We start from the raw sequence: 25,392 nt of genomic DNA on the forward strand, positions 1-25,392 counted from the left end.
GAAGTATGCATCCTATATCATCACTTTCTTCTTTGGCGATGTTTGTAACTCTGAAATGGTTGATGAAAAACTATTTTGATGAACTTAATTAAGCTTGTGTAGTTTTAATTGTAACATTTTTGTTTCAACTCGGATTTGTGACGATGAATATATTCATTATATGAAGTCCTTATCTGGCTATTCTAATATGAATGCTATTCTTTATTTAATAATTGTATATAGTGTTTAATGTCTTAATTGAATTGGAATTATCTGTTCAAAGGATTAATATGCACTATGCAGGGGATTAGTTTGAAAAAGGTATTCAATTTGAGGTTGGAGTATAATATTGTACCAGGATTTAAAAACCGTGACGTATTATTATTATAGGTACGGTAATTAAAACGTGGACGTTTTGGTGGAGGATTTTTTAAATTTTTTCACCAAGTAAAAATGGTAAACGCGCGACATTCACAATTTATGTGCACTTCAATTCATTTTCTGCTCAAATTCTCTCTCTACAATAGATTTCGACTCTTCTCATAATATACTAACCATCAGCTCTTCAATTCGGATTTCAGCGAAGTTTAAATCTCCCAGTTCAATCTAATAAAGTAACGACGCTAATCGACTCTATATGTACTAGGTTGTGACTTCAGGTATGCAAAATAATAAAATTAAATATAAGGCTTATCACTAATTTTTGATTTTGTGTAGATTATCACAAATACAAGAATTAAGTTGTTTGTTAATATTAAATAAAATCTAGAGTTTGTGGGTACTATGGGTGGAATGTGTTTGACAAAAAGTCTGAACGAGATTGTGTTTTATGGCTGAACATGCAGCTGATTATCTACAACAACAAGCCTCAATTCCACCGTGTGAAGTCGGCTATATGAATCCTCAACTTTTAAGCACAGAGACTATGTGTAGCTCACATGCCATGTTCCGAAGCATATATAATACATGTAATATGGTATATATATATATCGAAAATCATCTAATGAAATATAAAAACATATATAACGAGCACCAACCTATAACTAAAATATATACCCTACAAATAAACCTAATAATAAACCTATCATCCCTAATTAAACTATCTATAAAGCATCTGCTATATGAATACTACGTCTCCACTCCCCTCTCTCCTTTACTAAGTCTTCTGAAATATCTAATAATTATAAATCCTTCCTAATTACCCTCTTCCACGTGAGTTTAGGTCTCCCCCTCCCTTTCCTCTCTGTTCCTATATTTATGTCCTCACACTTCCTAACCGGAGCATCTATAGGTCTACGTCTCACATGCTCGAACCACCTAAGTCTACCCTCTCTTATCTTCTCATCTATTCGTGTAACTTTAAGGTTGCTCCTAATAGACTCGTTTCGAACTTTATCGTTTTGGACTCACATGCAGCTGATCATCTGTTCTTCAATAATTCGGTGGCAATAGATGGCTAGTGAATCAATTGAGGTTCAATCAAATGAAAATTATTCAAGCAAAAAATTCATAGGAATTAATGAGGTTGAATAATTTACAACCAATGATAGTGTCGCGGATCTAAGCAGCAATTAAAGTAAAGCAAGAACGGATTGAAAATAATCAGAGGGAACAATATCAATTCAAACGCAGACAAACAAATCAGCAGAATGAATTTGGAGATGGTGAAGTGAGTAAGAAGAAGAAAATCGATCATGAGGAAGATAAATTTGCAGGTTGCAGAAATTTAATTAACAGGAACGCATCAAAACAATAGTTCGGTTCTAGCAGGCAGCCAAAGCAGCTCCACAAAAAAAGTTGGCTAAGAAGAACACTAATGCTCGAAAGGAGCCAACACTAGCCCAACAGATTCAATAAATTCATAAAAACTATGGCTCTGACTGTGGTCAGGAAGTGGTTAAGCAAGGAATAAGAGACAAAAAGATGCAGGAAAATGAGGCTGGTGGCAAAAAAAAATATAGAAACAGAAAATTAATTCAGTTAGAAGAAGAGGGGATGGGAAGAAGGGAAGTTCGTCCGGTGGCATAGGAGGGAGAAAACAGTAAACAAGTGGGTCAGTAGGAAGAAGAGATAATGAGAAGAAAGGAAGTCGGTCTGCTGGCACAAGAGAGAAAGAGAAGTGGGTCGGTTGGAAGAAGAGAGGATGAGAATAAGAGAATTCACTCTGGTGGCATGGGGAGGGAGAGAGAAGTAGACAAGTGGGTCAGTTAAAAGAAGAAAGAATCTTGTTTGTGATAACTTTGTATTTGGAGGATAGTCAAAGCAGCCTGGAACAGCTAGGGCAAGTTTGAGAGGCTTACTTAATCAATGAAAAAATGGGAAGAGTCAAGAAGCAACCAAGACTATTCCAACAAAGCAAAAGAAAAACAAGCAAATAGTAATGGTAATTTTCATTAACAGTAATTAACATGTTTATAATTTACCGTACCTAAAATTACAAGATGATCACCAATCTGAAGAGAACATTAAAGAAGAAGGATGTCTATCCAGAAAGAAGAAAATGAAATCAACACCTAAAAGACCAGCTATGTGCCTTGATGAATTCATTGAGAAAAATGGTCAGATGGGTGAACTACCAGAACTTGGAGAGCAGAGAATCAGGCTGGTCAGGATAAAAGAATAGAAAATGTGGCTGGTCAGGATGAAAGAGCAGAGAACCTGACTGCCGATCATGAGGAGACACGTGTTGCAGATGATACGAATACTCTTCCACTTAATTGTTAATGAACGGGAATTAGTAGTAATGGGCCAAGTATGTTCTGAATATTTAACAACCTAGCACTTTATTCTATTAATGAATATGAATATGCCTTTGGATTCATTATAGCTTCACCAAGAAAAACTCGTGGTCTCTCTACTTGCGCGAAAGTTCATTCTAGAAATTATAAAGATAGAGTGGAAGTCTTCTTTGACAAAAATGGAGAAGCCTGTGGTTCAACAAGGAAAGTAGTTGGTGAGTTCTCAGCTTTCCTTGGAACGTTTGCAAGAAATTCCACAAAGTGTCCATTGATATACACGATTTGACCTGCTGTACCCAAAAATGATGAGTTATGGGAATATATCAATATACGTATGTATGAGTTTTAATTCCCTTTTATACATCTTTATGAAATTGAATGTGTGCCATACATGTATTGTGTGCCATACATGTATTGTGTGGTCTGTAACCGTTGTCGTGCAAGTATGTCATACCTCCATTTGCATACAAGGCGGTCATATGTAAAGTTGGTGATGCTTGACGGAAACACAAGAGTAATGTCAAAAAAACGGTCTTCGATCCGTACACGGAAAATGCAGAGAGGCTGGACAACCTTCATGGTTTGATCCCTGACCACCATTTCAAGAAGCTCATGGTTTATTGGAGTAACGACGAAATTAAGGTGAGTCTACATTACCAAATGTTCACTGCTGATAACAATTAGCCTTTTGTCGTTAACTAAAAGTTGTATGTTTATTTTTTTGGGCGTACACTTGTAGAACGTATGCTGACAGAATGTTGAGAATAAGGTCAAAATGAAACACGTTCATCGGACGGGAAATGAGAGGTTTCTGTATTAGCTGAAGAATTTGTAAAGAGTGATAAGCCCTTATTTTTAATATTTTTAACTGAACTTCTTTTAGTTAGTACTAATATAATTATCCTGTCAGCATAGCGCCAGGAGCATGGAAGAGATCCAACTCAAGCCGAAATGTTTCGCATGTCAAGGTTAAAGAATGGGACGGATATAGATGAGGAAACAGAGAGAGCATCTATAAATCGAATACAAAATGACACAGCTGAAATGTTCCTCGTGAATGATGCATTGAACCATATTAATTCTATTATTGTAGGAAAAGCTTGCAACAATTCAGGAAGATAGAAAGAATGATATAGAAGCCTTTCAATGTGTCTTCGAGAAAGAAAAGCCCCGACGAGTCCATTATGGAGGGAGGATTTTGACTCTTATAATGTTGAGGAAAACCCTCTATAGACAAGAGTAAGAGGCCAAACATGCAGCATAATTGGCGAAAATTCGTTCTCAGCAGGAAGAGTTCGAGGAGAAGTATAGACAACTTGAAGAGAAAGAGAGGGAGAGAAAAGAGAGGGAGAGATAACATAGAGAAGAGATAAGAACACGGGAGTTGAGGGACATGGCAGAGAAGAAGAGAGGGAGAGGCAGAGGGAAAAGGAACTTTCTTTTGTCAGGAGCTTGTTGAAGTAAGTTGTAGAGAAGGAAGTGTTGGATTTAGGTGGGATCCCTAGGCTTGAAGCATTGTTGTCACCATCAACTCAAAAGGATGCAAACAATGCTGTACGTTCTTCCGTAGGGACCAATGATCATGGCCATGAGATTAGTGTGTTCGATTCCATTTTACAATACAGGATGTGGAAGTAAAATTTAATTTTTTACTTTGAGTTTAATTTGTTCTTAAATGATAATGGTTAACTTTTTTGGCCTTGAATAAGGCCATAATACTCCAATAATGGTTTATTGTTGTATTTGCCCTATATTTTTCAATAAAAACAAATGTTATATTTGAAGACTTTGAGGACATTTGATAATAGTTAGTAGTTTTGGTCTTAAATGTTATCTGTGAAATTTTTAAAATGGTTAACTATTGTGGCCTTCACCGTTAACTATTGCGGCCTTCACCGTTAACTATTGCATGTTGAATTTTGATATGTCTTGAGATGTATTTGACTTTCAGGTAGCTCGTAAAGAGTAGCAGACCGATCGTGACAAAGCTGATGATCATTAGTCCGTAGGGAAGAATATAGATATTTTGATAGTCGTATATGATGGACCACAACTTTTTGTAGCCTACTTGTTTAGTTAAACATTAATTAGTTCACAAAAGCAGATGTAGAATAAACTTCTAGGCATTATACGAGGTATTATAAGTAAATATTAAATTATATTGAATTGTGTTTTTAATTAAATAGTTCATTGATTAGTAGTAAATGTCAATGTACATGTTGTGGCTTCGGGATTAAGAATTGGTATCTTGCTATAGTATATGAATACGCCACGGTTTTTTAACCGTGACAAAAACCGTGGCAATATATAGTCACGGTTACCAAAACCGTGACAATCTTTGGGCACGGCTAAAAAATCGTGACGGAAATGGTCAATAGGAAAAACCTAGATCGATTTTTGTACACGGCGGTTTCTTATAACCGTGGCGGAAAATGGATGAAAACCGTAGCATATACCTAAGACCACGGCAGCAAATTTCACGATTGAAAACCATGGCGTAAAGTCAAAAAATCGTGGTCTATTCTTTTAGCCACGATTTTTTGACTTTAAGCCACGCTTATCAGGCCGTGGGCTTACCGAGATTTTTTATTAGTAAATTTTAGAATTAGATGCTCTTTTAATTGTTAACACTTTAAATAGCTAGATACTTGTTTTTTGATTTGTCGAAAATTCATATGTGAGATTAGGACGTTAGCATCTAATTTTACATCTTATCTTTTTATTTACGCATTAAGAATGTGCAATCATCTCGCCCATTATTTAACCAACTATAAATTCAATGGACAAGCTCGTTTATCCTTTTCTCTCCAAATTATAGCTCTTGTTGATATCGAATAAAATCCTGTGCATAAAAATAAAAATAAAAAAATACATAGAATCCCGACCCCCTCTATGACGGTTAGAAGACTAGTAGATAGGAAGGATAGGAGGATCAATGTTTGCTTAGAGCTTCTCGTTCCATTATCAAAATTAAAATTAAATAAGAACGAAAGAATCGGGGGGTTCAAAATCGTCCGCTATATTCGATGAAGATCAAGAATTTAACGAGATTTGGTATTGGTGATTCTTTTCTCCGTTGATTCATTGCCATGAAAAGAAATAAAGGAAACGAAAAAAACTATAAAAATATTTCACATAAATAAATAAATAAAAAAGAGTCAAATTTAGAGTCTCATTTGTGTCGATCTCTGCTTCCAAATATCACGTCTATGGATTCAATTCAAAGTTTATTGTTTTGAAAAAAGCAATTCAATGGAGCATAACGAGATGCGTAGTGGAGATTACCAGAGATTGGAACAAGATTTTAGTGTTAGAGATGGAGATGGATTCCTCGGAGAATCTGAGCCATCGAGCCCTACTACAACAAACCTCAAATCATGGAAATGGTGGGTCAAAGTAATCTTAATTGGGATTTTGCTTGCTGTTATGGGATTCGTCCTCTTCAAATGGATCGGAGCTTTCTTCATGGAAAAGGTATTTGAATTTTGGTTTCTTTATAACCTTTTTCTGCATTGTATCGTAGCATTGCATATTGTATAATTCGATCCAGATTTGCTTGCTAGTTTTAGTTTGAAATTCTATTGGCTTTTGATGATCAATTGAATGTAAATGTTACGACTTGAATGAACAAGATAATGAAAGAATGGTTTGTTATTGAACATGAATAATTTCCGTCACTTGCAACATATTGAACACAGAGTTATGCTAACCTCTGATATTCGAGTTTAACTGTGATTATGCACAATATTGCGCGAAAACAAAATGAAATGTCTCTACGCAAATGATCATTTCTGATGGTTAAACTGAATATGAAACTTCTTACTTGATGATATCTAATCCTTCCCTTTTTATTTCTGCAGGTTGTCGTGCCAGTTCTAAATTGGGAGTTGGCAACATTTAGCCCACTAGGACTTGCAATCACAATTGTCGTCTCAATGGGGATATTCCCAATCTTCCTTTTGCCATCGACGCCTTCAATGTGGATGGCAGGGATGAAATTTGGTTACGGGATTGGATTTTTGTTAATAATCACAGGGGTGGCTCTAGGTTCATCATTTCCTTATTTCATTGGCTCTCTTTTTAGTAATAGAATTCGCGTAGGTATTCTTCTTTTCTTCTTTATTAGTATGCAATTTTTGAGTATAAGATGCTCGAATGTACATATGGTGATATCTTTATTTCTGGTTCAGGGTTGGTTGCGGAAATATCCCAAGCAAGCGTCTGTGTTAAGATTAGCCGGTGAAGGAGACTGGTTTCATCAATTTAAAGCTGTTACATTGATAAGGGTTTCTCCATTTCCATACATTCTGTTTAATTATGCTGTTGTCGCAACTGATATCAAATATTGGCCATATCTTTCTGGTTCCGTGCTGGGGATGGTGCCAGACTCTTTGATTGCTTTATACAGGTTTGAATCTATCATATCCTCGAACCCATGATTAATTTATCCAATGATCACAATTACATAATAATCAGTTATTTTGCAGTGGGATTTTGATACGCTCATTTGCGGACCATTCAGCAGATAAGAAAATGCTTACGACCCAACAAATGATATTCAATATTACAGGATTCTGTGTAGCTCTTGCTGCTACTGCTACAATCGGGATTTATACAAAAAGGGAACTTAATCGGCTAGAGGAAGAAGAGAAATTGACAGGCGGAACCAACTATCACTGAATCATCTCGAGGCCGTCCATTGATTTGTATACTCTATTTGGAGTTGCATGATTCGATTAGTTTTTAATTCTATTAGGAGGGTAGACGTGCTCATGTGACTTGTTCCAAACTATCAGAAAATTATGAGTTGAAATTCATTAGATTCAATGATAAGGTTTTAACTTGTCAGTGATTATTCACTTGTATTGTCCCCTATCCAGATGATTCAACCAAGTAATCATCTCGAAATTGCCGGATGTCGATTGTTACGATTTCAAAATTGACAGACCTCTGACGTCAGGCTATCTGAATGTCGGACGTTGATGACGTATTTTCCGGACGTCATACGTCATGCTTTTCGGATTGCCAGCCCTCACTATCGAAATGCGGGACCTCTGATGTCAATATTTCAAAACTGCTTATAACATCATCGTCGAACCATCAATAAATGGCAGAAGCTTATATTGACATTTTGGTCCCTGGCTGCTGGAGATAAAGTTTGATGATATATGTAGTAGTTATTAGACGGCTGCCTCCTTTTGTTTTTTTCCCCCTCAATTGATGGTTAACGGCGCCGTTACAGCCACGTGCATGGCCCGAAGGTTAGACGGAATTAGGCCTAATGTGAAATTACTTTAGTTTTTTTTTTCTTGATAATAATGATGTTACTTTAGTTTAATCCTCATTTATCTATCTCTAGTCTAGCGTTGTATTTGCCGAGCCTTCGAGATTGTAAAACTCACGTAAATGCGTGTTTGATAATGATTTGTGTGAGATATGGTCTGGTGGAGGATTCGCTGTTCTTGCATACAGGATCCATACTGTTTCTTTCTTTTCTTCATCTATTCATATAACATTGGTAAACAAAAGGTTTGAAAAATCTTAAACAGAAGCTTGTTGAAGAAGTAGTAGACGTTTCTTAGGTGAAGAAGAAAGTTAGGTGAAGAAGAAATGTTTATCGTCATTATATTTCTTATTTTGGTACTACTGTATTTCATTACGTTTCTGTTCATCTACGACTGTATTCGGCTGTGCTCTCTACATAAACAAAATGGAATTGGAAAAATGAGAAAAAAAAAAACAGTCGGTCGATCTAACCCAAAATGAAAACAAGAATTCCCTCATCCTCAAAAAAGTGCTGGTATTGCACCATAGGAATATAAATAAAAACTAAAATGGACAGATAATCAAAATCAATCATCCATCCTCGAGGATCTCTCGATGCACGTGCATGCATGATGTACTGCAGTATTTGTAGTTGTACCTGTGGAATGGAACTTTACCGGCCAACGAAGAATGACAACAGGAGCATACGATGTCCGTTGTCGAGTCCCCTATCGACTGTGCTGCGGCCATAGCCATTCTCCTCTCGGCATGCTCTCTTTTCCCTTTCAGTTCCTCCTAATTCACAAAAATCAAACATTTTTTCTAATATTCATATGCCACGAGATAATGCCATCTCACAAGATAATTTAATCTAACCTCCTTGGAAAGGCGTAGTCCTGAGAGTCCCTGTAATATAGAAGATGTCGTGCCTTGTTTCTTCGTAACAGTCGATTTCATGGAAGATTCAACAGCCTCAGCCTGCAAAACCATGCCATAAAAGGTTAAAAAAAGCATATGGTAATTTGTCACTAGATCATGATAAATGGTGGAACTGGAAGGAGACAATAACTTAATTGCGGATTTACTAAATGTAAAGAAAAATACCCTTGTTTGATAATTTGAGTAATTAAAATCTTGTAACTAAAAGCAAATGGTTTTTAAACTTAACAACCAAATTTATTTATTTATTGGGACTGACGACATATCTTTTTAAATATCCAAGCCTCTATGAAGGGAATTTCTACCTGTGCCGTCTTTTCTTTTGCTTTACGCAATTTCTTCAATTCTTTTGCCCTTGCTTTCCGCTTGGCATCTTTCTCTGCCTGAACAACCATATAGAAAGTTAAATCATCAGAAGTTAGAGTCAACAGGGAAAAAGCAAATAAAAAAATTGGACAGGGAATGGAAAACTATAATCGATGACTAACATCAACAAAGTAAAATCGGATATTACCTGCTTGGCAGCTTGAGATTCCTCCATTTCTTTCGTCAATGCACTAGGGACCTTGGCAGTGTTCCAATCCCATTTATCAGGGTTTGAAGCCATGAAACGTCTGAAAGTGCTCCTTACTTCCTTGTTGTTAGCCACCATATACGGTGTCCTTCCCCTTTCATCTCTGATGCAAGGATCTAAACCCTGCTCTAGGAATTCCAAGACTTTCTCTGGAGGCCCAGACTGTGCTGCTTCATGCAAAGGTGTGAATATACCAATCACCTCGTTCTCACTCTCACTTAACATAGGAAGTTTGTCAACCTTTGTACTTGTAGAACCATCGGAAGTTGCTCTTATTTCCAATTTGAAACCCAAGTCATCTCTAACTTGGTTAGCATCGACAACTGAATCCACCTTAATTATCGAGTCATCTACAGTGCTTGGTGAACTTTCCTTCTCATCTACTTCATGTTCAACCAAAGTCATCTGGCTATATATACGACGGGTCTCCTTGAGGGTTGGCCTTCGAACAGTGAATGGAATATTCCGGACTGCAGAATCCTTATGACTAAAATAAGGCTTGTCACCATCAAAAAGGAGCTGCCAATTGCTTGAAGGGGCATGAATGAAAATGCAGGAGGAAGCATCAAAGTAAGGCTTCCAAGTCGTAAATAGTTCTTGAATTTCCTACCATATACAGTTGATTGAATGTAAGTGAGTCTAAAAAGATAGAAAGAAATATTTCAAATGAACCATAGTCCCATCAAATCGGCGATTCTAGTACCATAAACAGTACGCAGATAAATACAGTTTTTTTAAACATGGAAAATCAAACTATAGGGGCGAATAAGTGGTCTATTAAAATTACTTGAATTAAAATGAAAGGGCGCAAGCAGTTTAGGAGAATTGAAGGTTCGAATTTGCTGAAGACAAAGAATTCAAACCTTCTTTAGAGCGAGTTCATTATACCGACGGAGTAAGGATCCAGCAGAGTGTATAGCTCTGCCACCTCCATCTTTAGATGATTGTTTTTTACCAGCCTTGGCCCTAACGACATATCTAGAAAGGAAAAAACGAAAACTTGAAACATAAACTGAAGAAATCATCTCAAAAGTGTAAATACAATAACTAGAAAAAATAATCAACCTGTGGAATGTCTTGTGAGCCACAATTGTATTTCCATCGAACACACACCCAGCAAAGTGGCCACCGCTGGCTAGCAATACAATCTTCAAACATGACTTATCCCTAGGCTCATGAACCAAAAATTTCAATCTAGATATCACTTCATCCTCCCTTAGGCCCCAGCTTTTCATGTCGTCTAAAGCCGATTTATCATTGTCATACAAAATACTCTCAAACTCGCTCAGAATTAAACATTTCGATATCGAAACGCTCTCACCTGTCTCTAGACAGACAAACAACTTCTGCCTTCCATTTTCACCAGAGTTATGAGCGTCATTTCGGGAATGCGATCTCTTTTCGTCTTCATCATCTGAACCCGATATACTTGATACATCAAAGTCTTTAAAAGAATCAAATGTCAACTCATCAAAATCTTCCTCTTTCATTACATCCTTTCCGGCTATACTTAGCTTTATCTGGATAGACGTACAATATAATGACGGTTTAAATCAGTATAAAAACAGTTAACGAGTAGAACAAGCTCAATTCACAAACAAGAACGAGGCAATACCATAGGTGAAGCAAACACATACATTAAGACAAGCTATTATCATCTAAATAAACTAGCTAAATATGAGAAAAAAAATATTACTCCACCTATGGCAGTATAAATTGAAGCATAAATTAAATACCAGACGTGGTATTCAGCATATGAAAAACCAACACAATTCAGTAAATTTAACAGCTCTAAAAATGGACCTCAAGCAAAAACTTGTTTGCTAAGTATCAGAGGATATTGAACAACGCAACAATATTGAAGCAAATACATTGAACCGATGAATATCTGATTTGAAGTGCGACCGCTGGTCCTGGAGAGATTCAAACTCTGCCTTACAGATGTTGCAGGTCAATCTAGGTAAGATGACGCCGTTTTGTGAACTTTAATCTTCTTTGAAACCTTCAGAATCTATACATTGTGTTTCGGTATCGGAATTTTCAATTGCTGAAGAACAAGTCAATGATGATGACGAAGAAAGTAAACGACATCCGTCGAAGAAGTTGGAAGGCACGTCAAATATCGTAGACTTTGAGTTCTCTATTTATTTATTCCATCCATTAAGCTACGTCGTTTCATTCCCTCCTTGTTAACTACGTCGTTTCGCTTTTTGTGGCTCGATTCCGCATTGTCTCTCTCTTTCTTAGGATTGGACCTTTCATAGAAGAACTCGAGTTTGACCAGCCTCGTGATATTTTTTGGCAAAAGTAATAACTCAGTCCTTAATTTAAGACCCACATCATCTTTTAGTTGTAAATGCGTAAGATTTCATCTCAACGTTTATGTCTAAGTACTTGGTATTTCGATATTATTAATGTCAATTTGTCAATTGTAATCAATCAAATCACGATATATATATATATATATATATTATGTGCAAAAATGCACGACACGTAAATTATATATGGTATTTTTCAATTTATTTCAATTGTATATTTAATTGCAAATTTTATTGTCAAATTAAAATTCGATATATGACTTTTTTTTTTATGGATATGCCTAATACAATAATCTACCCACTCAAAATCCGCTCCCCTAAAAATCGAACTCATGACCCCGTCTTAACCATTGAGCCACACATAGCGTTTTGTTGTTGAATAGAATTTGGACATATATATTTTAAATATTTGAGTTTAATTAGGAATCAAGTTACAATTCTTACCAAATGATATTAATTGTTTCCTTTTTTATTTAAAAATAAAAAATATAATGATTTCTAATAAAATTCCACCAATTATTTTTTACTAATATAATGATTTTATTCCTGATTAGGAATCAATTCCTTACGAAACATATTATCACTCTTCATAATTAAAACGGGCATATATATGTGTATATATATCTTTTATTGTGAAATTAATTTCGACACATAATTTTTTATTAGCGAATTAAATTTGACAGATAAATTTTTTTTCCTATCTATTATTTAAAAAATTATAATACACTATATTTTTTTTCTAATTTTCTTATTAATTTTTTTTCTAATTTAAAATCTTTATATTTTTTTTCTATTCCTAATTAAAACAGTCACATTTTCTTTTTTCGTATTCAAACGGACATATTATTTAAAAAAATTAGTCCAAATCAAATTATATTATATATTATTTTTTTAATTTTTTTATTAAACAATTATTCCTAATAAAAATCTGTTATATTTTTTTTTCTATTCTCAAAAAACGGACATATCTTATTTTTCAAACAATAAGAACAAATAAATTGATTAGATATAATTATAATTTTATTATGAAATCAAATCTTGATATATACTACTTCCGTTCCAAAATAGATACAAAATTTTACATATTTCAAATAATAAGAATAATTAAATTCATTAAATGCAATTATAAATTTTTTATGAAATTAAATTAAATCTAATTTTTATTTTTTTTATATTTATTATTTTTGAAAATAAAATAAAATTTAAATTTTAGATTGTAAATTTTGAAATAAAATCAAAATAATTATAATTGATGTAAAGTTAAAATAATTCATTTTTATATCATATTTGACCTAAATTAATAATATTTAATATAAATAATATTATATTTTATATATTATATTTAAATTATTTAATTTTTTATTCGGTCGGGTCCAATAACTTACATCATTATATATATATATATATGTAAATCAAAGGCCTGTAAAAGCGTTGTCAGCAATGACAATTTATGCATTAATCACGCATAATTTTTCACAACAGTAATTTGTAGTGGAAAGTCAGATAACATACTTGGAAAATTTTTTAAAAAGAAAAAGAGTAAAAGTATTTTGGAGGAGATAGTGTTGTTTTCTAGTTTAAGAGTAGGTGATGTTCAGAGTAACTATTTGCGCATCCATTTTTTACATCTATGTACATCCTCCATAAGTAAAAAAGGTACATCCTGCATAATATGATGGTATGTCATGGGAGGTACAAATACACAGGCTGTCTCCATTCTCCCAACGTTAATTTGCACCTTACTGTGTGCTGTGTGGGGACGTTCCATTCCATCCATTTCTAGCTATTATTGCATTGCCGTTGGTGGTCCAACAACTTCTGCGCGCTTAGTAATTCCGTTAGTTAAGATTCCGTTAAAGTTTTTGACTTGTTTTGGTAAAAAGGTTGGTTCAGTCAGTTACCTTCTTTCGACATTGATTTGATTTCAGTGAAAGCTCCAATCATTTACTATTGAAAAAGGCTAGACAAATTTTAAATAACCTTGAAAATTAACTGATAACTGCTACGCCGTCAAACTTATCCAGAAAAAAAAAATGAATATAGTTCAGAGTAAGGTAATTTTCGAAATAAATTCTGGTTCTAATTTAAACAAAATTAAAAACAATGCTGATCCAATCGTTTTGAACCTATTTTATTTGCTATATAGCTAGCTAGGAACGTCAATAATGTAGGATAACCACTACTAAAAAGTAAAGTTGAAATTCTCAAGTTATAAATGGTATTTCTTCTGCCTATTTAGGTGTCGTAACGAAGAAATTAATAGTCCCTCCGTCCTTAGTTAAATAGTATCCTCCTTCTTAGTTAAATAGTATCATTTTGGTTAATTACAAACGGAAGTAGTGTATGAAATTGGAGACCCACACCATATAAAAGATATTGAAGACAAATGCCTTTGCGCATTGCCTCAGTTTATTTCTTGATTTGCTTCGAGTACACGGCTAAGTTAAAGCAACTTTTGTTAAACTGCAAAACGCCTTTAGCTTTTTTGAATTGAGCAATGCATTATTTGTCTCTTTTACTGTTTTGAGAACGTTCGACAGAGTCACAGGGAGCATAAAATTCAATCTCTTATCCAAAAGATTGATACAAGACAATCACCAAATGGAATTTTGCCTGCCAACTACTGCGTTACCCAATTCAAATCCACTTGCTCCATCTTCATTTTAATTGTTGCCTATTTTTGCAAGACCACTAAATTAATGCTCATTAATTTATGTCTAAATTAAGTACTAATAAGTTTAATTGTTCCAAGAGTAAAATATCAAATCATATTACTAAACACCCCAAATATAAAAATATTCCAAGCTACACCTTGACTTTGTTCTAAATGTAACTTTGATTAGAACTAGAAATATATAATTAAGTCGATACATTAATGATCCAAGTCTCACTTTATAGATCTTCAAAAAAAAAGAAAAAAAAAAATCACATTACTCATTCAAATGCAACTCACTCGAGCTATTTATTTTAGATAAGTTTAATCTTCGATATATTCAAATTTATCTTGGTAATATTAAAATTCCAAATGATTTATGCAATTTTCTTCCTCGTAGGGACGTAGATGAATGATTTGTATTTCCCTCTTCACACTCTATTTGCAACGAGCAGATGACATTCTAAAGAGGACCACATCACTCACAATTTACAAGACATGGAGACAAACTCCTATAGGGACCCATCTGACTCGATAATTTAATAACATGTACCTAAATGTAAAAGAAATAGTAAAATAATTGTAGTTCAGCGCTTTAGCATTTCAAATAATAGAACTAAGATCATGTTTAAGAAAGATCCAAGTGTCCAAACACAACCGGGAAAAACATCATTGGTCCCCCACTCTACTCCACGTGGGCTCTAACAATCACAACCGTCCATCCACTTGGGAATTGGATTCTCAAGAATGCCGACAGATTATAAGTTAAGGAGTAAAATAAAACGCGAAGCACCAGATAAGAACTCCAATAATTTAATAAACACCAAAAAGTAATTAACAAAACTAAATTAAAGACTCTTCCTAAAAGAGAAAAAAAATAATTAACAGACCATTCAGCAGAAATAAAGACCGACACAAACAGTAAAAATCGAAGTGAATATCCCACCGCCAATCACATGACCGCCACTCTTATCGTCGGCGGATTTCTCCTTAGTTGGTGAGTCAGCCGGAGCTCCATCGGGAGACCCCGTGGGCGGAGCAGGAGGTGAGTCAGCCAAGGGCGACGGTGCTTCAACTGGAGATGGACCAGAAGCCTCAGGTGTCGGCGCCGGAGAAGACACAGGCTCACCCGCCGGAGCAGGTGATGGCGATTTACCGAACAACTCAACCGGAAGAAGCACATTGTCGACGGTGAAAATAGCGACCGGAGTCGAGTCGAGCACCGTATCGGCGACGCGTGAGGATCCAACTCCGGTATGGAGAGTGACGGAGTCGCCGGCGGTTGTAACCGTCAGATCGTACTTTCCTGGACCGTTGCTGGCCAGCGTAGTGATCGGACTCTTGGTAGTTTTCAAAGTACCGGACGGAGAGTACGAACCGGAGGCATGGTACTGTAGGATAGTAACCGCTTCAGCATTTGTCAAACTCTTTATATCTGGAATTCCCTTGGCCTTGAAAGCCTCATCGTTTGGTGCGAAGATGGTCAAACCTTTGTCAAGGTTTGACTGGTAGATCTTAATAACTCCGGTAGATTCAAGCAAATCGGCGAAAGTCTTACACCCGGCTTAACAAGCAACCCGGTAATATTCACGGTAGACGCTGACGGCGCCGGCGCCGTCAACACTCCCGGAGCAATAATCGGCGCGTCGATCTCGATGACGGAGATGTTGTACGGGATTTGCTTGACTGCTTTGACGTAAGAGGAATCGAGCTTGGACCCGGGTGCAGCTGACCCGAACCCGACTTTCCCGCCTTTAAGATCCGTAATGTTGACGAATCCTAGGTTCCCGTCGACGTTGTCCGGTGGTCTGGTAGAGAGTGGTGCTTAGTACGGTGCCTTTAGAGATCTTGTGGAGCTTAGTCGGGTCGTAGTAATCGAGCAAGACGAGGAGGCTGAGTGCATTTTTTACAACGGAGAGTGGGTGTTTGGTCAGTGATGACATGGCGCCATTGCTAAGACCTAGGACTGTGATTGTCGTCCGACTGTTGATTTCGTCGGCGAGTCTTGTCTGAGATAAGTATGAGTTGAACTGAGAGTAGTCCGATTCTCCGGAGAGAATGTCGGTGATGTTGTGAGCTTCGCCGGAGCTGATGAGGAAGGAGAGAGCAAGTGTGGCGAGAAGAAAATGGCAATGGAGGGACTCCATTTTGTTGCAGACCCAGAGAGAGAGAGATTGTGTGTTATGTTGCTGACAGTAGTGAGGGTGAAAGAAGATAGTGAAGACGTTTATTAAAGAGTGTGTGTGTTTGTGGTTAGGGAATTTACTATGGTTAAGAGTAATAGTTAACCAGGGTTAAGTGAGGGTGGCCATGTGAAGGGCTAACATACACAGCTGGAAATGTGGTAGTGTGATGTGTATAATATTCAGCTAGCATACTGATATTTTTTTGTTTTGATGTTATACTGATATATATATATATATATATTTTATAATATATATATACGAAAAAAAAATTGTTTCCCTTTTGATCATTCAAGACATTTTCATTAAAAAAAAAAAAAATTCATTCAAGACACAACTCAACTGGCTCGGCGCATTTGCTAATGATGTGTTTTTGTCTATTTAATGCTAATCATCACTGCCTCTCAAATAAAATAATTTCTGGATGTTGCTACGTAAAATTATAGATTTGATCAAACAATTGATGCTGTTACGTGATCTTTTTTTTTTTTTTTTTCGAAGGCAACAGAGGCTTTCATTGCATATCAAGCTACATGAAGAAGGGTTAAACTGTCTTTCTCATTTCTATTTACATTAGTTAATAAATGAGTTAAACGGTTTCACTTTCTCTTCGCGAAATTAAAATTAAAATTTATAAAAATATAAAAGTATTATTTAATTGTTTCTGTCCAGACATGGCTAGACAAAATTGAACAAGTGATTGAATTGTTAGAATCTGAATTTGAACTATATATACGTTGCCAGTAAAAGTTCCTTATAATTCCTCATTCAATCATCGGCTTAATTTGAGTTTAAATGAGTTTACAACGGTTGTATAATGTATAAATAAATAATAACCAAAGTGGGGCTTGAACCGAACCTGTTTCAAATCGTCTTGAAAAAGGACAAATCAGGTGATAGTCTGATAGCTGTTTACATCAGTTAATTACATAAATATATATCCGTTTTAATAGGTGTACACAATATGTGGTTGTTTGGCGGAGGTGGAGAAAAATAGGGAGATCGAAAAACATTGTTCTCGAGCTTCCTTCCTAATGGTGGATTAATCCTAATTAAACCATAGTCGGAAACATTGTTTCCGATTTTCCTTGTGATTGCATTTTCTCATGAGGAGTTTTGTATTGAGAGAAGGAGCATAATCGATTATGGGTTAATTAAATCCCTAATCCAAAATCGAAAACAGTGTTTTCGATCTCGCTATTTCCGTTTACGTTCCCGTTTCAACCTACAAGACTGTAGCGCACTCCTATTTACATGAAATAGAGTCAACGAATGTTATTATCATTGACTCGTGGAAACGTTTCAGTATATGTTATATCAGTCGAAACTTTATAAACTAATAAAATCCACAACATGAAATTTTATTTAATTTAATAAAATATTAATTAATTATATAAATTATTATAGAATATAAATTTATATTTCTATAATATGAATATCGATCTTAATATATATGATCAATAATTAATATATATTAAATTTTAATTATATATATTAATCAAATTTATGTATTTTTATTGATTAAATTTCATTATTTTATATATTTTATATGAATTTTTAAGATGTATTATCGTCGATCAATTTATCGAAATATTTTAGAGAATTTTGAAATTGAGAACCCAAATCTATAAAAGATTAATGTTTTATATGTAATGGATCTTGCAATCTCGATATGGAAAATAGATGTCCGTTGAAGTACTATTACAAAATGTTTTGAACATTATAAATTTTGATGGCTAGATGGTGAATCCTCGAAAAATCAAGAACGAATGAGAACTCTACATTGAATTTTCTTAATGCAATAAAAAAGTTTAGAGATGATATTTAATGTGATATTAATTATAAAAAAAATAAATAATATTAAATTCATATTTTCAGAAGCTTGTTTAGTTAAAAATTAAATTATGCATAAAATATTTGATATATATCATGAATTATTTATTTATATGTCAAATAGAACCTATATGAATTTGTCTTTTTTTATATTAACTTATAAATTGAACGAATTATTAATTTACCATGTTAGTGTTGACTCGAAATTGAAAAAAATTATTATTTTAACAAATTATTAATTTATCGAATATTTATTTATCGAAATTCTACTATAATAATATATGTTTTCATTTCAAAATCATTAATTTTAAAATCATAAATACATAAATAAATACGTTCATTGTTAGTACATCTAAGTACTCCAATTAAAATTAGGTTTCATTTTCAACGTCAAATTCATTCTATTTTTAATGTGTGATTGACAAATCTTTTCAGTATTTTCAAATTTAAAACATCTATATTGATGATGAAAAGAACAAATTAATTGTTTCCTAGTTGGAACTAATATGATTTTGTCTCCTAGTTTTTTTAAAATATTTAAGTTTTAGGTTTTTGTGTTTGTTAAAAATAGGTTCGTAGGTTTCTGCGTCCAAAAAAAGTTTAGAGGTCATGTGTTATAAAAAAATTGATTTGACTGTGTTATTTTCAAGTTAATTTTTATAAAGGTGTCACCGATGTGGCTGACAGATGTGGTTAACATGTTACACCCTGAATATTAATTCATTAGACATAGAATTTTAGTCTAATATCATGCATACATGCATTCATTATATAATAAGACGCACGATTAGAATTAAACGATATAGTGATATTGCGTGAATCGTTATAGCGTTATATTAAAAGTTAAATAAAAATAAGGATTGAATGATAGTTTGTTAAAATTTGGGAGTATAATTGATCAAATAAATAAATTGTAGGGATGTTTCTTTTAATTTAGTAGAACTTATATTCTACAACATTCCACCGAATGGTGGAAGTTGCTTTCTTTTAAAAAGAAAACTAGCTAATTAATATATATAGTATATATGTTTCACGAAAAAATAAAAATAAAAAAATTTATAGATAAATACAGAAAAGAAAATGAAAGCAAGAATTTATACAGAACTAAATCAACTACTGCCTCACCGGAAAATATATTTTCCGTCTCCGATCAACCGATAATAGACCACCATCAAACCTTTTCTCTCCTCTACCAATCATCGTCGAGCCAAACTATCTCTGTTCTTCGCTGCCGGCGTGAAAACCAAACTCCGGCGAGCCCTATTGACTTGAACCGAGGCCGACGAAGCCAAGTACCATCAACCCAACATTAAACGGGGAAGAACTGCCGCCCTCCGCCACCGTAATATCGAGAACCAGCGAGCTACCGTCTCTAACCGAACTCGACCAAGGCCGAAACTTCCAAATCAACGCGTGAGCGAGGAGGAGAGTGACGTCGAGCCATCGCCGATCCAAGGAAGGACGAGCGCCACCACGTCGCCGTCGCACCGTCACTTTCAAGGTGAGTTTCTCATTGTTTTACCTACCCAATCAAACTGATTTTCATGTCAAAATACTCAGTAGATGATAGGGAACAACATACCTAAAAGTTGAAGCCGAAAAGATGAGTTTTAATTGTTGAAAATCGAAACTTAGATATGAAATTAAGAGAAAACGGCTAAGAATTACAAGAAACTAACCTCGAATCTGGATTCATCACGTCGCAAGCTTTCAAAGAGTACCAAAATTATCGAAATCTGGCGACCGACCACGGCGGAGCCACCGTGAACCGCCGCCGGAAAGTCGACGATTCCGGCGAGTTCAGAGAGTATTGTAGAAGAGAGAAATTGAGGAGAGAGATGATCTGTTGGAATGAATGAACCGAACCAGTTCAAGCTTTATATATAATTCGGTTGAATGTTAAATGATTATTTTACCCTTGAGGCTTTAAATTATTTACTAAAATACCAAGCCACCGAGTGGGCTGCCCATTTTGGGCCATGCCTGTACTGTTCACCCGAAGCTGTTTCCCAACCCTAAATTCAATCTTTAGTTCACCCAAACCACTCCAAACCAGTCAAACCTTCGTCCGAACCTAATTAATTTTAACTGAGCCTAAGTTATATTAAGATGAATCATTATATCTAAAATTTGATTAAATTAAAATCAAGCTACTTCAAATTGATTAAGTTGTCTTAAGAAAAATTAGTTTAAGTATGGTTTTACAAGACTTAATATATAAAATGTAAAGTAAGAGTTAAATTAAATAAAATATTTAAAAAGTATAATTTCTTTCCAATATACGAAATATTAAGCACGATAATAATAATCATCGTTTCGAATCAGGTAGATAGTGTTGCTACGATATTCGGATGAACGTGAATCAGAGACGACTTGAGGTAAGTACCCGATACACGATATACTAATATAACGATTTTCTAATAAACCGTATATCTTTGGTTGCTATATATATATGCTTGAAATATTTTTTTCAGAAACCTGATTATAGAGAATTAAGTATTGCGTATTGATTTAATTGTCGAAATAATATTTCGTGCTGGCTTGATAAAATGTCATTGTTGAATTAAATTTGTGCTTTGTGCTAACCACGGTGAGGCAGAGGTAATGCTTTGTGCTAACCAAACCAAAAGATGTGGTAAGGCGAATCGTTACTGTACTTAGACAGGATCTAGGTACCACGTGCCAACCGACTGATTTGGGTAAATGTCGGAGCTTCACTGGATTAATAAATCATTTCAATTTTGCTAAATTCTGACTTGATAAAAATCACTTTAACTAGTTTGGGTTTTAAATCGATAAATCCTTGTTTTAAGCGGATTTGGATTTGTGAAAAATAAACTATGATGAGATTTGATAAAAAAAAAATATATAAATATATTCACCCCGTTTTCGGGATAAATAAGTTTTCAAAATTTGAATTGGTTTTGAAACTTTTGTGGATGTACTGGATATTGGTCTACCTTTATATTATTATATTTGTATTTGGTACTTACTGAGTGATCCCCCCTCATTCCCAAAATAGATATTTCTTTTTAGATTTTGCAGGACTAGGTTCGATACTTTAGTTTCGTCTACTCGAGGACCTGCTCCAGGAGCTTAGGATCTTTCTTTTTGGTATATCTCCAGTACATTGGTCGTTTAGTTGTAAAATAATCGATGTAAACTTTTGTATCTAGTATAACCCCGTGTTAGTAGAACTTAGTAGTATGACTTGCAATTTTTGGCTTGTGGGATTGTTGTGAGCGTAAATGTTATAATGTCGATTTTTGTTAAGTCGGAAGTCGATTTTTAATTATCGTACTTTGTTATTGGTTACATTTGGACATGGTTTGTATTTTGAGGTTGGTCGTAGTCTAGAGGTTGAGTGGATTACGACGCTAGTCATGACGTGGGTTTAGGTCGTGACAAATTAATTGTTTCCTAGATGGAACTAGTATGATTGTCTCCTAATTTTTTTTGAGATATTTAAGTTTCAGGTCCTTGTGTTTGTTAAAAATAGGTTCGTAGGTCCCTTTGTCAAAAAAAAGTTTGGAGGTCATGTGTTATAAAAAAGTTGATTTGAAGGTCCTTGTATTGTTTTCAAGTTAATTTTACGAAGGTGTCACCGATGTGGCTGACAGATGTGGTTAACACGTGTCGCCACGACTAATAAAACGATGACACATGTGATCTTATGTGTAAAAAATTGTCATGTGGACAATTTGATTTTAATTTTTTTCTTTTAAACTAATTTTTCAATAATGAATTTTAAAAATACTTTTTTATTTAAAATAATTTTTTCATGAATTTATAACTTTAATTTTTTTATAACTTTTTTATGAATTTATAACTTTAATTTTTTATGAATTTATAAATTTTAAATTTAATTCATAATAATTTTATTTGTAAAATTGAAATATTAACTTTGAAAAATTAATCATCAAAAACTTTACTTCAAATAAAAAATAATTATTAAAAATAATTTTCTTAGAAATTTTTTAAATAATTATTTGTTTTAAAAGATTTGGAATAAATTGTTTACGTGGCAATTTTTACACATTAGACGACATGTGTCATTCTCATATTGGTCATAAGGACACGTGTCAGCCACATCGGTGACACCTCATCAAAATTGAACTTCAGAACAATATAGGGACCTCTAAATCAACTTTTTTTAACACATGAACTCCCAACCTTCTTTTTTGGACACAGGGACTTACGAACTTTTTTTTACCAACACAAGGATCTGAAACTTAATTATCATATTTTGTAATATCTCTCCTAGTTTAGTTGAATGAACATTGTCCCATTTCAGCATTAATTTCTTTGGGGTTTGAAAAGAAAAATTCGAATCATAATATTAATATCCCTTTAATAAAGAGACGTGCTATTCCAACTCCATATCAATTGGAGTAGAATCAACTCTCTTTGGATTTAATGGATTTGATATGTAGAAAGACATTTATATCTTTTTTAATTTTTATAATGAATTTTCTAGTTTAGATTCTAATTTTAGTATATGATTATTTAATTTTGATAGTTCTTTTTGTATATTATTACTATTAGATGATGATTCTTCTTCTGCTATATAATTAATATTATCTCTTAATTAGTCTCATACTTGGCCTACTCAATATTTGTTGTTTTGTTATTGTATTATCTATTCTAGGAACTGAACTTATCGGTGTTGTTTTTATTGTTCCTACTTTTTTCGTGGACACCAAATAGATCTTCTAAATAAATTTTATCTTTATCTTTAAATTGTATACTATGATACTATATGATAAAACGTATCATATTTCATAAGTTATTGTAAATGGGTAGTCTTCTTTTGCCATTAAATTATCTCTATAAAATTTATATGCTATTATTAATGATCTATCTAGATTTTTTTGTACATAAAAATATTCCTAATTGCAGTGATATATTAAATTTTAGTTTTGTATATGCGAAATTTCCATTTACTATTCCTATTATTCTGTCTAGTGGGTCTTGAATTCTATCATCGCAAGTTGCTAGTCTTATTGATGAATTTATTCCTTCTATGAATGTTGATTTTATTAAAATTTGAACAGTTGATATATGAATATAACCAATTTTATCCCTTTCTTCTTGTTTTATGTTTAGTTTATCAATTTTTTCTTTAATTTCTCTACCATTTATAATAGGTATACTTGTTTCTCTAGTTGTAGATGAAATTTCTATTGGATATTCAGCAGTGATTTTTTCAAAATAAAGTATTTTTTTTTCTATTCAGAATGTTTCTTAAATAAGAATTCTTTATATCTTGTCCTTCTTTTAGATTTAAATTCTTCTCTTTTAATTTTCTTGATTATATTTTTATTAACTAAGATATCTCTTTTGAAAATACATTTTTCTTCTTCTAAATCTAAATAATCGATAGTATTTATTGATGATGATGTCGAAACTAATTCTTTATTCATATTTATCTATTATAAAGTTTAAAACTGTTCCATTATGACATAGTAAAGGTCAATCTTATGTGATATTTCTATTCGTAAAATCATCTAGTTTAGATTTATAATGAGAGATTTATGCCTGGACTTGATACTCTTCATAAGCTTTTTGGCCCTCTTCTCTAGTTGGGAATGACTTGTATTGGATATTGGATTGACCAGAGACAAAAGCATAAACTTTATGTCAATGATCATAAATTCCTTTCATAGGACCATTAAATATTGCATAGTATTTTGTTTGGGACAATTTTGTAGTGTCATATTGTAATGTTGGAGGAATAGTTGACGGAGTTTGACTTGGATGAAGATCCAATTGTTGTTGTTGATTTTGTTACTGATAATGGATCCACCAAGTTTTTGCTGCATGACTCTGATGTTTGGATTTTTCCTCCTAGTTGAATTATGGCTGTTTCAAGTTGGTTATTTTCTTTCGTCTCTCTCCTATTGCATTCTGTCTTTCTCGATTTCTTTTTTGTTGATAGCTATCTGGTTCATCATTCCTTTGATGATTTTTTCCATTCTCTTGTCAGGATATCTGAGATGACATTGTTTTCCGATTTTATATATTTTATGATTGCTAGAAATTATTGCAGCTCTAGCTGCCACCTGATCAATCTTCCTTGATTGAAGTTGTTTCGGATTTTATATTGAATAAATCCTATAAGATATTTACTATCAGTACAGAGTTAAAACTCTTTAAAAATAAGTTCAATCCTCCATTTTCTCATTGATTTAAGACAAGCTAGTGTCTTTTTCTCATGAAAAGGACATTTTTGTTCAGTTTCTGAGATATATTTGCAAAGTCTTTCGACTTGCTTATTATCTAACTTTTCTGTCTGTATATTAATCTTTTCTTTCATACAACCATCCCAAGTTTCTTGAGAGGCGTCTGTTTCCACAATCAAATAATCATCACTTTGTGGATTGTATAATTTGGAAGATTTTTACAAGCATCATTTAGCTTGTCTATAACTATTGAATCATTATTATTTCAAGTCTATAGGACCTTTGTACTTAATTTTTTTTGTAATTGTCTCCGTTCTTTGGCTAAGGATTTGAAAAATTCTTGATCTGAGATGTAATTTAAGGATCCTAAGATTTTTGTAATTATTTTCTATCTGCTATTTTTGAAGGAAAGCTATTTAATATTTCTACTACATTGTCTTGTAATTTTAATCCTCCATTTTCCGATATGGTTAGCCCTAATTAGTCAATTTCATTTCTAATAATAACTACTTTCTTTCTCCTTTAAGACTAATCCTTTTTCTTTTAGTTTTTCTAAGACTATTTTAAATTTTTTGTTATGGTCTTCTAATGTATTATTTGTATAGATTAATATATCATCTATACATACTAAATATAATTCTTCTAATCCTTTAAGTTTTTATCTATGAATATTTGATAAATTCCTAGTACTTGTTTTAATCCAAATGGTAATATTGTCTATTGATAAT

At 33.6% G+C, this 25,392-nt stretch overlaps 2 protein-coding genes and 1 pseudogene across 2 annotated transcripts; 1 reads left to right on the forward strand and 2 right to left on the reverse strand.

The window, feature by feature from the left end:
* The first annotated feature begins 5,969 nt into the window (after positions 1 to 5,969).
* LOC139883963 (uncharacterized) lies at positions 5,970 to 7,397 on the forward strand. Its single transcript, XM_071868053.1, has 4 exons — positions 5,970 to 6,191; positions 6,578 to 6,814; positions 6,908 to 7,125; positions 7,205 to 7,397. The coding sequence occupies exons 1-4, from the start codon at positions 5,970 to 5,972 to the stop codon at positions 7,395 to 7,397; spliced, it is 870 nt and encodes a 289-aa protein (XP_071724154.1).
* Positions 7,398 to 8,573: 1,176 nt separating this feature from the next.
* Positions 8,574 to 13,757, reverse strand: LOC139883964 (uncharacterized; annotated as a pseudogene).
* A 1,602-nt stretch (positions 13,758 to 15,359) lies between these two features.
* On the reverse strand, positions 15,360 to 16,613 carry LOC139883965 (fasciclin-like arabinogalactan protein 10). Its single transcript, XM_071868055.1, is given in 3 exon segments — positions 15,360 to 16,030; positions 16,033 to 16,264; positions 16,266 to 16,613. Coding segments are annotated over 3 exon segments (1,251 nt in total).
* Positions 16,614 to 25,392: the final 8,779 nt, after the last annotated feature.

Source organism: Rutidosis leptorrhynchoides, unplaced genomic scaffold (genome assembly GCF_046630445.1).
Source record: "Rutidosis leptorrhynchoides isolate AG116_Rl617_1_P2 unplaced genomic scaffold, CSIRO_AGI_Rlap_v1 contig482, whole genome shotgun sequence".
NCBI classification, from domain to species: domain Eukaryota; kingdom Viridiplantae; phylum Streptophyta; class Magnoliopsida; order Asterales; family Asteraceae; genus Rutidosis; species Rutidosis leptorrhynchoides.

Coding starts and splice junctions, on each gene's coding strand:
- LOC139883963 (XM_071868053.1), top strand. CDS start 5,970: ATGGAGCATAACGAGATGCGTAGTGGAGATTACCAGAGATTGGAACAA. Junction 6,192..6,577: donor GAGCTTTCTTCATGGAAAAG/GTATTTGAATTT, acceptor TTATTTCTGCAG/GTTGTCGTGCCAGTTCTAAA. Junction 6,815..6,907: donor TTTTTAGTAATAGAATTCGC/GTAGGTATTCTT, acceptor TTTCTGGTTCAG/GGTTGGTTGCGGAAATATCC.